The 13,955-nt window shown below is 41.8% G+C and overlaps 1 protein-coding gene across 1 annotated transcript; it reads left to right on the top strand.

Moving 5' to 3' along the window:
- The first annotated feature begins 2,719 nt into the window (after positions 1 to 2,719).
- Positions 2,720 to 9,041, top strand: LOC140810307 (uncharacterized). The gene is made up of 3 exons (XM_073168180.1): positions 2,720 to 2,771; positions 3,009 to 3,788; positions 8,788 to 9,041. The coding sequence occupies exons 1-3, from the start codon at positions 2,720 to 2,722 to the stop codon at positions 8,817 to 8,819; spliced, it is 864 nt and encodes a 287-aa protein (XP_073024281.1). The 3' UTR covers positions 8,820 to 9,041.
- The last annotated feature ends 4,914 nt before the right edge of the window (positions 9,042 to 13,955 follow it).

Below are 13,955 nucleotides of genomic sequence, written 5' to 3'. Positions count from 1 at the left end.
CAGATCTTATAGGAGCTTGTATCTCCTCTCTTGGCTCTTCTGGTGTGGGTTCTATAATTGTGGGTGTCTCTCGAACTTCTTCGAGTTCTATCATCTCCCCTTTTCTATCCAATAGAAATTCCTTTTCCAAAAAGGTTGCATTCCTAGAAACAAACACTTTTGTTTCTTGGGAATGATAGAAGTAGTATCCAACCGAATTCTTTGGATATCCCACAAAGTAACATAAAATGGATCGACTATCCAATTTATCTCCCACTACCTGCTTCACATAAGCAGGGCACCCAATATTCTAAGATAAGAATATTTGGGTGGCTTACCCATCAATATCTCATATGGAGTCTTGTCAACTGCTTTTGAATGGACATTGTTCAACAACAGTGCCGCTGTCTCAAGCGCATATCCCCAAAATGATGGCGGCAACTCCGTGAACCCCATCATAGACCGAACCATGTCCATCAAAGTCCGGTTACGACGCTCCGAAACACCATTCAACTGTGGTGTAGCAGGCGGAGTCCACTGTGTGAGAATCCCATTCTCCCTAAGATTGTAAGGGCCTGAGAATTACTAATCTTCATTAACGCGATATTTGAAGATATGGGAATGCATGTTATGTCATGAGAAGCATGATGGAATGCCAAGATTCGGACTCTGTTAATCCGGAATTATGGAATATAATTAATGTGATTATAGCCGGACCATATCGAGACCAAATTGGGCAAAGTATTTTAATTCCACAAGTGTTGGGCAGAACTAGTGGCGCCCGAGCGGTAGGAAGTGACCGCCCGAGCGCCAATGCTCATTGGGTTGATGTTCGGGCAGAAAGTGTGGCGCCCGGGCGGTAATTTATGACCGCCCGAGCGCCAGAATCTCGCACCGCGGCAGAACGTTCCGCGCCTGGGCGGTAGATCTTGACCGCCCGAGCGCCGAGCTCGCGCCCGGGCGGTAAGTTTCGACCGCCCGAGCGCCAGCGAAGTTTGGCGAGAACAAGCCACGTTTCATGGCATGCAAGTGGCGAGATATATATATATATAAGCGAATTTCTCTTCAAAATTGATAAGAAATCAGAAAGGAGAAAGCTCCGAGAGCTTTTGGAAATTTTTGCGCTGGTATCTTTCAAACCGTCCGTCAGATTTGAAATCCGACTTCGATACCGTGTTCCTAGCGTTGTAGGCTACGCGTGGACGTAAGTTTTACTATGTTTTGGCATGTCTTGAAATTATGATGTTGCAGGAATCAGATATGATTCATATATGTTGTTCTTGACATATTAGACATAGTATAATCGTAAACGGATTTAAGAACGGACACGGTATGGAATTGTTATGAATTTCAGAGTTGAATTGACTGGGATTGGTATCAGATTTGTACCGTTATTGATTGTGAGTTAGAGGTTGATACAGTACATTGTATATATGTCATTTCAGATTGGTATTGACAGATTCAGCAGCAAGACTTCGTCTACGACACAGATTGTGCGACGAAAGGTATAGTACATGTTTTGTTTGGGGAATCATGACTCAAATGAGATCACATTTGAGTTTCCCAACCAAAATCACATACTTGTTTTATTATCTATATCTTGATATGATTAAGATTGTTTATAGATTTGTTTATAGAACTTGTATACAAATCTTGCTATGCTTTGTTTACAGATCATGTCACATTGCATTAGATGATTATGCTTGTTTACAGATTTTGTATTCATGCATTAAGATAGGGCAGTCTGCAGATCATCCAGACTTCTAGATGTTCGGTTCTATCCCAGCTTAGGGGAAGATCACCGCCCCTTTGTAGACGTGGATACAGATCAGGCCGAAGTCTAGGAATAAGACGTACCGTCACCTCGATTGGGAGGGTAGGTGATAGATCGTCTTATTCATACCGGGATCCCTAGAGTTCTAGTCGAGTCGAGTCTAGACATGATTAGATTCGCCTTGCACGATTTTATATGAATGACATTCATATCAGCATGTTCATGTTTTAGATTGTTTTAATGCATGTATACATGTTTATACTGGGATTTGTTCTCACCGGTTTTCCGGCTGTTGTTGTGTCTGTATGTGTGCATGACAACAGGTGGGGCAGGATCTGGGTCACGCAGAGGATGAGAGACAGATATAGCGTGGTGATCTCGGGCATAGCAGATGGCTAGTTGTGTACTTTATTATGTACTGTAGCTGAACACTGGATTTCTTAGTACGTACCAGACAGGATATGTATATTATGTGTTCATGTTGTAATTAAATAAAGATATGCTGTTGTTTTATTTACATTAGATGTTAATGTAGAAGCAAAAATTTGACCCACTTTTTATATTAATGATCCGTTTAATCCCATAGATAAGAATTAGAGCCCGGGTCCCCACAACAGGTGGTATCATAGCAGTAGGTTCTGTAGATTGAGATAGAGTAGCATGAGCGGGGTAGAATGTGTTTTCTTACTTGCTTTTGTGGTGCTAGCATGGTTTATTGCTTTCCCTATTACATGTTGCTGTTATCTGATTTGATTTTCAGCATGTATTGGTAAAGATTGAATCAGAACCGATTCTGGATCAGAGGTATATGATCAGAGGAGGGCTGAGACAGATTGTATAGAAGGTGTACTAATCTGTTTGTATATCAGATTCATGCCTCCTAGAAGAGTAGTTGTACCTTTGCGACCACCAGCACCAGAGCAGGGTAGCACATCCGGTGATCCGATGGATGTTACTGCGACCCCTATGGAGACTCTACTGAAACGATTCCAGTCTTTCCGACCACCGACCTTAAAAGGTACAGAACTTGCAGTTGACTGCGAAAGCTGGCTTGAGGACATTGAAATGTTATTCGAGTCTCTCGGGTACAGTGATGAGAAGAGGGTAAAGCTTATTGGCCATCAACTTCAGGATATAGCCAAGAACTGGTGGATGAACATGAGAAGAGCACTAGAGCAACGTGGTACTGAAATCACGTGGAAAGTGTTCAAGACGGAATTCTATCTGCGGTTCTTTCCCATTTCCTATCGTAAAGATAAAGGTGCAGAATTTGCCAATCTGAGGCAAAGAGCACTGAACATTGAAGAGTACGTTGCCAAATTCTCTTCTTTGCTTCGTTTTGCACCACATGTTTCAGGAAATGATGAGGCCATGGCAGATCAGTTTATAAATGGCCTGAATCCAGATGTCTTTACGTTGGTTAATACTGGGAGACCCGATAATTTTGCTGATGCATTGAACCGTGCCAAAGGAGCTGAAGCAGGATTGCTTAGGCAAAAGAGTGCGCCGTTTGTTGCACCGAGTCCGAGACCGCCACTACCTCCATCTCAAGTTCCTCCACCTCGTTTTGAGAGTGGTGGTAGCAGTAGTGGGCGAAAGGATCAGCTGAAAGCGAAAGGGAAACAGTTTAAGAGGGCAGGGAGCAGTTCATCGAGCTCCAGCGGGTCAAGACAGAGAGGTCCTGGCCAGGGTACGGATGTGACAGGCGTGTATTGCAACACTTGTGGGGGTAAGCATGCGACTGAACAGTGTCAAGGGGTGACAGGGAGATGCAACTATTGCAGGCAACCAGGACATTTTGCCAAAGTCTGTCCACAGAGGAGTGCACAGAGATTTCAGAGTGCAGGGTCATCAGCCTCTGTAGCTCAGCCTGAGAGACAAGCTCCCTCTGTCCATTCCTTTCAACCTCCACAGACTCAGACTCAGCCTAGAGCTAGAGGTAGCCAAACGGTGAGTCAGCCTCAGAGACAACAAGCCCAGGTGTTTGCGTTGACTGAAGAGCAAGCACAGGATGCCCCAGATGATGTCATTGCAGGTAACTGTTCTCTTTGTGGTTATCCTGCCTATATACTGATAGATAGGGGCGCATCGCATACATTCATTTCAGAATGATTTGCATTATTGCATTCCTTACCTGTTGAGTCTTTGTTAGATGTTGTGTCTATTAATTCTCCGTTGGGAAGTGGTTTGATATCAGTAACTACGGTTAGACATTGCATCTTACAGTTTGAGGGTCATGAAATTGATCTAGATTGTATCGTACTTGGGTTAGCTGATTTTGATTGCATTGTTGGGATCGATATGTTAACTAAATACAGAGCCACCGTGGATTGTTTCCACAAGATTGTCAGATTCAGACCCGAGATGACAGACGAGTGGAAATTCTACGGGAAGGGTTCCAGATCTCGGATTCCCTTGATTTCGGCTCTTACTATGAACAGATTGTTACAGAAAGGAGCAGATGGTTTCTTTATTTATGCTGTAGATATGCAGAAGTCGAGCCCGACATTGGCGGATCTGCCAATAGTGCGGGAATTTCCAGATATTTTTCCAGAAGAAATTCCAGGGTTACCTCCAGTGCGAGAGGTAGATTTTAGTATAGATCTTATGCCAGGTACCACTCCTATCTCGAGAGCTCCTTATAGGATGGCGCCAATAGAATTGAAGGAATTGAAAGCACAGTTGGAAGATCTGCTAGCCAAGGGGTATATCAGACCTAGTGTATCTCCTTGGGGCGCTCCGGTGCTATTTGTTCGGAAGAAGGATGGATCGATGCGGCTGTGTATCGATTACAGACAGTTGAATAAGGCCACGATAAAGAATAAATATCCATTGCCTAGGATCGATGATTTATTTGATCAACTACAGGGATCATCAGTCTATTCTAAGATTGATTTGCGATCTGGATATCATCAGCTCAGAGTTCGAGATGTAGACATACCGAAGACAGCATTTCGAACCAGGTATGGGCATTACGAGTTTATTGTTATGCCTTTTGGTCTAACCAATGCTCCAGCGGTATTTATGGGCTTGATGAATCAAATCTTTCAGAGGTATTTGGATGACTTTGTTATTGTCTTTATCGATGATATTCTGGTGTATTCTAAGACCAGAAATGAGCATGCAGAGCATCTCAGAATTGTGCTGCAGACACTGAGAAATGAGAGATTATATGCTAAATTGTCAAAGTGTGAATTTTGGTTGAATCGAGTTGTCTTTTTGGGACATATCATATCTGGAGATGGTATTTCTGTAGATCCTAGTAAAGTGGAAGCTATGATCAGTTGGTCACGACCGACTTCTGTTCCCGAAATACGCAGTTTTATGGGTCTCGCAGGATACTATAGACGATTTATCCAAGATTTCTCCAGTATTGCCAAGCCAATCACACAATTGACTCAGAAGAATGCACCATTTGTATGGTCGGAGGAGTGCGAGTCTAGCTTTCTGGAACTAAAGAAGAGACTGACTAGTGCTCCAGTATTGGCGATACCTTCAGGTACGGGTGATTTCGTTGTATATTGTGACGCCTCTCACAGAGGGTTGGGTTGTGTTCTTATGCAACGAGGTCATGTGGTCGCATACGCCTCGAGACAGCTGAAGCCACATGAAGTTCGATACCCCATTCATGATCTAGAATTGGCGGCTATCGTATTTGCCCTAAAGATTTGGCGTCATTATCTCTATGGCGAGAAATTTGAGATCTTTTCAGATCACAAGAGCCTGAAGTACTTGTTTTCTCAATCAGAACTGAATATGAGACAGCGTAGATGGATTGATTTACTGAAGGACTTTGATTGCGAGATCAAATATTATCCAGGAAAGTCAAATGCAGCAGCAGACGCCTTAAGTCGAAAGGTTTGTTCCCTATCCTTATCGACGATAGGTGTTACCAAGTTAGTTGAGAATTGCTGTTTGTCTGGATTAGAATTTGATACAAAGACTAAGCCACTACGACTTGCTGCTGTTCAAGTTGAGCCAGACCTGATCATGAGGATTAAGGAAGCACAAAGAACAGATCAGAATGTGCAGAGATCGATGCAAATGGTCAGATCAGGGCATGTGTCAGAAAATCAGGTGCGTGATCATGTGCTTTATGTAAATAACCGTCTTGTGGTGCCAGATGTTTCAGACTTGAAGCATCAGATCATGTCAGAAGCACATAGTAGTCGGTTTAGCATCCATCCTGGTGGCAGGAAGATGTATAATGATTTGAAGACACAATTCTGGTGGAAACAGATGAAGTCAGACATCGCAGAATATGTGTCTAAGTGCTTGAACTGCCAACAGGTGAAGGCCGAGAGGAAGAAGCCTGGTGGATTACTTCAGAGTTTATCCATTCCAGAATGGAAATGGGATCACATTTCCATGGATTTCGTGACGAAGTTACCCAGATCATCCAAAGGCTGTGATGCGATTTGGGTCATTATTGACAGATTGACCAAATCTGCGTGCTTCATTCCGTACAAAATGACGTATAAACAAGATCAAATGGCGGAGATTTATATTCGAGAGGTAGTCAGATTACATGGAGTGCCAAAGTCCATTGTATCAGATCGTGATCCACGATTCACTTCGCACTTTTGGCACAGTTTACAGCAGGCGTTAGGTACGACCTTACACCTTAGCACTGCTTACCATCCTCAGACAGACGGACAGTCAGAACGGACTATCCAGACATTAGAGGATATGTTGAGGGCCGTCGTGCTAGATTTTGGCATTAGTTGGCAAGATTCCCTATCTCTCTGTGAGTTTTCTTACAATAATAGCTATCAGACGAGCATTGAGATGGCACCGTTTGAAGCTTTGTATGGCAAGAAGTGCAGATCTCCACTATACTGGGATGACGTCTCAGAAGTACCAGAACTTGGGCCAGATATGATTCGTGACATGACAAAGAAGGTGAAACTTATTCAGAAGAGGATGAAGACAGCACAAGATTGACAAGCTAAATATGCCAATATCAGACGTAGACCGTTAGTATTTGAAGCAGGAGATAGAGTATTCTTAAAAATTTCTCCATTTAGAGGCGTTGTAAGATTTGGCAAACGCGGGAAACTATCTCCTCGATACATTGGTCCTTACGAGATTCTGGAGAAGATTGGCGATCGAGCTTATCGACTTGCACTTCCTCCTTCTCTATCCGGAATACATGACGTTTTTCATGTATCACTGTTGCGTAGATACATGCCAGATATTTCTCATGTCATTCAGCCTGACGAAGCTGAACTTGATCAGACATTGAGCTATGTTGAGCAACCGATACAGATTCTTGATCGGAAAGAAAAGAAGCTCAGAACGAAGATTATTCCTTTAGTGAAAGTTCAGTGGAGTCGTCACGGCGTGGAAGAAGCAACTTGGGAGACAGAAGCAGATATGCGACAGAAACATCCCGAGTTATTTGTATGATGTAAGTGTTTAGTCAATGTTGATTTTATTACATCTTGTATATAGAGTGCTTGAGATTTCGAGGGCGAAATCATTTCTTAGAGGGGGAGAAATGTAAGGGCCTGAGAATTACTAATCTTCATTAACGCGATATTTGAAGATATGGGAATGCATGTTATGTCATGAGAAGCATGATGGAATGCCAAGATTCGGACTCTGTTAATCCGGAATTATGGAATATAATTAATGTGATTATAGCCGGACCATATCGAGACCAAATTGGGCAAAGTATTTTAATTCCACAAGTGTTGGGCAGAACTAGTGGCGCCCGAGCGGTAGGAAGTGACCGCCCGAGCGCCAATGCTCATTGGGTTGATGTTCGGGCAGAAAGTGTGGCGCCCGGGCGGTAATTTATGACCGCCCGAGCGCCAGAATCTCGCACCGCGGCAGAACGTTCCGCGCCCGGGCGGTAGATCTTGACCGCCCGAGCGCCGAGCTCGCGCCCGGGCGGTAAGTTTCGACCGCCCGAGCGCCAGCGAAGTTTGGCGAGAACAAGCCACGTTTCATGGCATGCAAGTGGCGAGATATATATATATATATAAGTGAATTTCTCTTCAAAATTGATAAGAAATCAGAAAGGAGAAAGCTCCGAGAGCTTTTGGAAATTTTTGCGCTGGTATCTTTCAAACCGTCCGTCAGATTTGAAATCCGACTTCGATACCGTGTTCCTAGCGTTGTAGGCTACGCGTGGACGTAAGTTTTACTATGTTTTGGCATGTCTTGAAATTATGATGTTGCAGGAATCAGATATGATTCATATATGTTGTTCTTGACATATTAGACATAGTATAATCGTAAACGGATTTAAGAACGGACACGGTATGGAATTGTTATGAATTTCAGAGTTGAATTGACTGGGATTGGTATCAGATTTGTACCGTTATTGATTGTGAGTTAGAGGTTGATACAGTACATTGTATATATGTCATTTCAGATTGGTATTGACAGATTCAGCAGCAAGACTTCGTCTACGACACAGATTGTGCGACGAAAGGTATAGTACATGTTTTGTTTGGGGAATCATGACTCAAATGAGATCACATTTGAGTTTCCCAACCAAAATCACATACTTGTTTTATTATCTATATCTTGATATGATTAAGATTGTTTATAGATTTGTTTATAGAACTTGTATACAAATCTTGCTATGCTTTGTTTACAGATCATGTCACATTGCATTAGATGATTATGCTTGTTTACAGATTTTGTATTCATGCATTAAGATAGGGCAGTCTGCAGATCATCCAGACTTCTAGATGTTCGGTTCTATCCCAGCTGAGGGGAAGATCACCGCCCCTTTGTAGACGTGGATACAGATCAGGCCGAAGTCTAGGAATAAGACGTACCGTCACCCCGATTGGGAGGGTAGGTGATAGATCGTCTTATTCATACCGGGATCCCTAGAGTTCTAGTCGAGTCAAGTCTAGACATGATTAGATTCGCCTTGCACGATTTTATATGAATGACATTCATATCAGCATGTTCATGTTTTAGATTGTTTTAATGCATGTATACATGTTTATACTGGGATTTGTTCTCACCGGTTTTCCGGCTGTTGTTGTGTCTGTATGTGTGCATGACAACAGGTGGGGCAGGATCTGGGTCACGCAGAGGATGAGAGACAGATATAGCGTGGTGATCTCGGGCATAGCAGATGGCTAGTTGTGTACTTTATTATGTACTGTAGCTGAACACTGGATTTCTTAGTACGTACCAGACAGGATATGTATATTATGTGTTCATGTTGTAATTAAATAAAGATATGTTGTTGTTTTATTTACATTAGATGTTAATGTAGAAGCAAAAATTTGACCCACTTTTTATATTAATGATCCGTTTAATCCCATAGATAAGAATTAGAGCCCGGGTCCCCACAAAGATACTCTTGGAACTCGGCACTCAAGTACTCACCACCTCGATCCGATCGAAGTGCCTTGATGCTTCGTCCCAATTGCTTCTCTACTTCACTTCTGAATTCTTTGAACCTTTCAAAGGCTTCAGACTTGTATTTCATCAAATACACATACCCATACCTCGAAAAGTCATCGGTAAAGGTGACGAAGTAGGCATGTCCATGCTTAGTAGTGATGCTAAGCGGACCGTACACATCGGTATGGATCAAATCCAATAACCCTTTGGCTCGCTCCACATGGCCCTTAAAGGGAATCTTGGTCATCTTTCCTTTCAGACAGGATTCACAAGTCGTGAGAGCATTAATATCGGACATATCAAACATGCCAACTCCCACTAGCTTGTTCATCCTTCTTAAGGAAATATGTCCTAATCGAGCATGCCATAATTGTGCCAAATTAAGAGTATCTTGTTTGCGCTTATTTGTTGTTGTTATTGCTTGGACATTGTTAATCGGAATATCTTTTAATTTTAAGGTGTAGAGATTGTTTTCAAGTTCTCTGGTACCAACTAAACATTCATTCTTGTAAATATTGCAAACACCTTTGCTAAATAGACAAGAAAATCCATCAATATCAAGCATAGAAATGGAAATAATGTTTTTCACCAAGTCTGGTACAAACAAAACATCTCTTAAAACAAGCTTAAAATCTTTGTTCAAATGCAAGTTGTAATGCCCGAGATTTAATTATTTTAATCAGACATTGATTAATTGACGTGATCGAGGTTATATGAACTCAAATGAACCGTTATGTCGAGATCGAGCGTCGTTGCATGATTAACCAAGAAAGTGGACAGAACCCTCGGCGCTCGAGCGGTAGAAAAGCACCGCCCGAGCGCCAAGGCATCGCAAATGTTGGTTCGGGCAGCAAGTGTGGCGCCCGGGCGGTAGATTTCGACCGCCCGAGCTCCAATGGGGAAGCTCGGAGACAGAACTCCTCGCGCCCGGGCGGCAGATGTTTACCGCCCGAGCGCCGAGCTCGCGCCCGGGCGGAATTTTATTACCGCCCGAGCGCCAGCTGGATTTGAAGAAAGGTGCCACGTTTCAGCTTGCATGCAATTCTGATATATATATATATATTGGCATGCGAAATTTTCAGAAAAGGGGAAAGAAATCGTGGGTTTAGGGAAAAGCTTCGTTCTTATTTTCTTAAATTGATTTGCGAGCAAACCGTCTATCTGAATTGAAATCCGACTTCGGTACTGTGTTCCTATCAACGCAGGCTACGCAAGGACGTAAGTTTTATTACGTTTAGACAAGAATTGATTTTATGATATTGTCATAATTGCATATGATTCAGATATAGCATTTCTACTACCGTAGATATTGTGGAATCGAAGTCAGATTTAGAAACAGAGTGTTTATGGAATTGTTATGAATTTTAGAGTTGATTTGATTGAGATTGCTATCAGAATTATGTTGTTATTCATTTTACAGGGTACAGATACTGAAGTTATAGATTGTACTGAGATTTGTTAGGAATTCTGGTAGTGTAATTGTGATGCTAAGACTGACGGGGTTACAAGATTGTATTGTTATGCCGTCTAAACATCAGTTGGTACAGATTGATCAGATTCAGTATTGGTTTCTGTTATCTTGTGATATTGTGGATATGAATCAGATTGTAGTTTATTCAGATATTGACCAGACAGATTGTGAATTGGATTACACATTGATACAGTGTATTGGTTATTGTCATTTCAGATCAGATATGGACAAATTCGACTTCGAGACGTCGTCTTCATCAGATCAGGAAGACAAAGGTATAATGCATGTGATATTCGGGAAGTCCCAACTCAAATGAAATCTCATTTGAGTTTCCCAACAAAATCACATACTACACTGTTCTTTATATTTGATATGTTTATGCTTTGATTTTAGCATTTTATTCAAATGTATGAGATTATTGCCATATTCAGATATGAATATGATTATGCTTTGTTTACAGATTATTATTCATTGCATTTAAGATAGGAAAGTCTTGACAGTCATTGTCAGACTTCTAGACGTTCGGTGTATCTCAACTTAGGAGCAGGTATTACTCCTATTGCAGCCGTTGATACAGCTCGAACCGAAGTCTAGGAATAAGACGTACGGTTACCACGATTGGTTGAGTAGGTAACAGGCATTGACGTCTTATTCATCACGGGATCCCTAGAGTTCTAGTCGAGTCAAGTCTAGACATGATTTGATTTAGGACTGCATGCTTATATGGATGTGGTTCCTAGATTATGGGGCCCATCGTTATTGCTTTCAGGCATGATAGCATGTTTGTATGATTTAGATTGTTTTATGCATGTTTATTGGATTTGAGTTGCATGCTTATTTGATTTAATTTCATAGATTATGAAATATATTGATTTATTCATGACAGCATGTTTCATGAATTATTATGTGTATATACATGTTTACCATGTTTTATACTGGGATTTATTCTCACCGGAGTTATCCGGCTGTTGTCTTGTTTTGTATGTGTGCATGACAACAGGTGGGGCTGGATCAGGGTCGAGATGACGATGAGAGAAGACGAGTTAGCGTGGTGATTCCGGACTTGTAGCAGACTTAGTTTATTACTTGAATTTAGTAATTGAACCTTAGACTTAGGTTGTACAGTATTGTACTTTTCACTGAACTGTAGTTTTTATACAGAGATGTATATTGTTTAGATTCCATTACCTTTCGCAGTTATTTTTTAAAAAGAAATTTTTTTAGACCCTGTTTTATCTTAATTGATAATTAAATCCCAAAGATGATTAATAAGACAGATCAGCGTCCGGGTCCCCACACAAGTAAACATCTCCTACAGCCTTGGCAGCAACTCTTGCCCCATTGCCCATCCTCAAGAAGGTCTCACCTTCCCTGAGCTTCCTACTTCTTCCCATCACCTGCAAATCATTACAGAGATGTGAGCCACAGCCGGTATCCAATACCCAAGAAGTAGAGTTAATGGAGATATTTACTTCAATGTAGAACATACCTTTACCAGAACCCTTCTGGGCAAGATATTCCCTGCAATTACGCCTCCAATGTCCAGGCTTCTTGCAGTAATGACAAATATCAACAGTCTTGTTAGCTTTATCTGGTGTAGCTACCACAACGGGACTCGGAGCTTGCCTCTTCAAGGGCACGTTCTTCTTGGGACGTTGGAAAGAACGCTTCTTCCTCTTCCCACGTGGATCGGTCTTCGTACCAGATGAAGAACCCACATAAAGAACCGACTTCTCTTTCTTGATGGTGGACTCAAAAGTCACAAGCATGTTCACCAACTCCTCAAGGGTCGGCTCCATCTTGTTCATATTGAAATTCACCACAAAAGGATCAAACGAGCTAGGCAGTGACAACAACAACACATCGGTGGTCAACTCCGAAGGCAATATCAAATCCATGCCAACGAGCTTGTCCACGAGTCCAATCATCTTTAGGCCATGCTCATGGACCGAGGCCCCATCTCGCATGCGCAAAGTGATTAGTTCCTTGACGGTAGCATGCCTAAGAGGCCGAGTCTGCTCACCAAAGAGCTCCTTGAGGTGCAAATGAATGTCAGCAGCACTCTTTGCACCCTCAAAACGCCTCTGCAGCTCATCATTCATAGAAGCCTGCATATAACACTTGGCCTTCAAGTCATGGTCACACCAATCCTTGTAGGTCTGCAATTCCTCAGGGGTGCAGTCAGTCGGAGTCTTATCAGGGGGTGACTCATTTAGTGTATATGCAATCTTTTCCGAGTTCAAGACAATTTTCAGATTTCTTAGCCAAGTGAGGTAGTTAGGTCCGGTTAACACATGTTTTTCGAGTATGGTAGAAAGCGGATTGCGAATTGAAGACATTGTCAAATAGTACTGAAAAGTAAACAGATAAATGTTAATGACTATTTTAAAATATTTAGTAAGATATAAAGTATGGACTTTAACTTTATAAATGTTTACTCCCACTGTTTTGACATCTTTCACTACCCTCTAGTGAAAACGGGAAACTCCTTTTCTCAGTAGGTACGTAAGGTCCAATTAGCAAATCATGATCCCGAATAATATCAGACAATCACAATTCTTAAAAGGTAGTTTCCAATTGCATCACAATGCAACCCTCTACGTAAACTTTTGTCTCACGTTTGATTAGGACCCAATAATATGACGTCGTTCATCTTCACGTGTCAAGCCTTACCCATCGATGTTGAACCTTAATGGACGGTCGCCATGAGTTCCCCCAATAATATGAGCCGAAATCATGGGAGTTCCACGTAGTTCACATCACCATGTCAATGGATGTCACAGCTTTCCGGCACCCAAAGCTCCCCCAATAATATGAGCCGAGCCCCGAGTACGGGTAGCGTTCATCATGCACCCATTGTCGATGGAAGACAAGGAAATTATAAACAAATTTATAATTCCCCTTTTCGTGCTTGATATTAATTTTGAATTTTATTCAAAATGAGGGTTTTTAATTTTGAAAGGTCTCATCATTAATTTTATTTTAAAAGGTCGCCATGTTTGATCGTATGTTTGCCGGATTCATGCAACTTTGTTATTATCATAATAATAACGCACATACTCATTATTTATAACATATCATGCATATATTATAAACAGTAAACAAACAAGGATGATCAATCGCCCCAATACTAACGGACCGTGTGAGCTAAACACGGGCCTAGGTCCAATCCTATGGAAATGCACGGGATGCAAATGCAACTATTACATAAGCTTCCAATATTTACATGTCTTCGATCTTCATAATCATCATGGCCACCATCTTCCAATCTTGATCATCCACTATACTAATATTTACAAATAAATATCCATGGCAAATAGGGATACATCTCATGGGGGTGAGAACGGGCCATAA

This window comes from Primulina eburnea, chromosome 13, assembly GCF_022965805.1.
Source record: "Primulina eburnea isolate SZY01 chromosome 13, ASM2296580v1, whole genome shotgun sequence".
NCBI classification, from domain to species: domain Eukaryota; kingdom Viridiplantae; phylum Streptophyta; class Magnoliopsida; order Lamiales; family Gesneriaceae; genus Primulina; species Primulina eburnea.
Note: the sequence above shows the minus strand (reverse complement) of the source record. Positions and strands in the feature narration are given on the sequence as shown.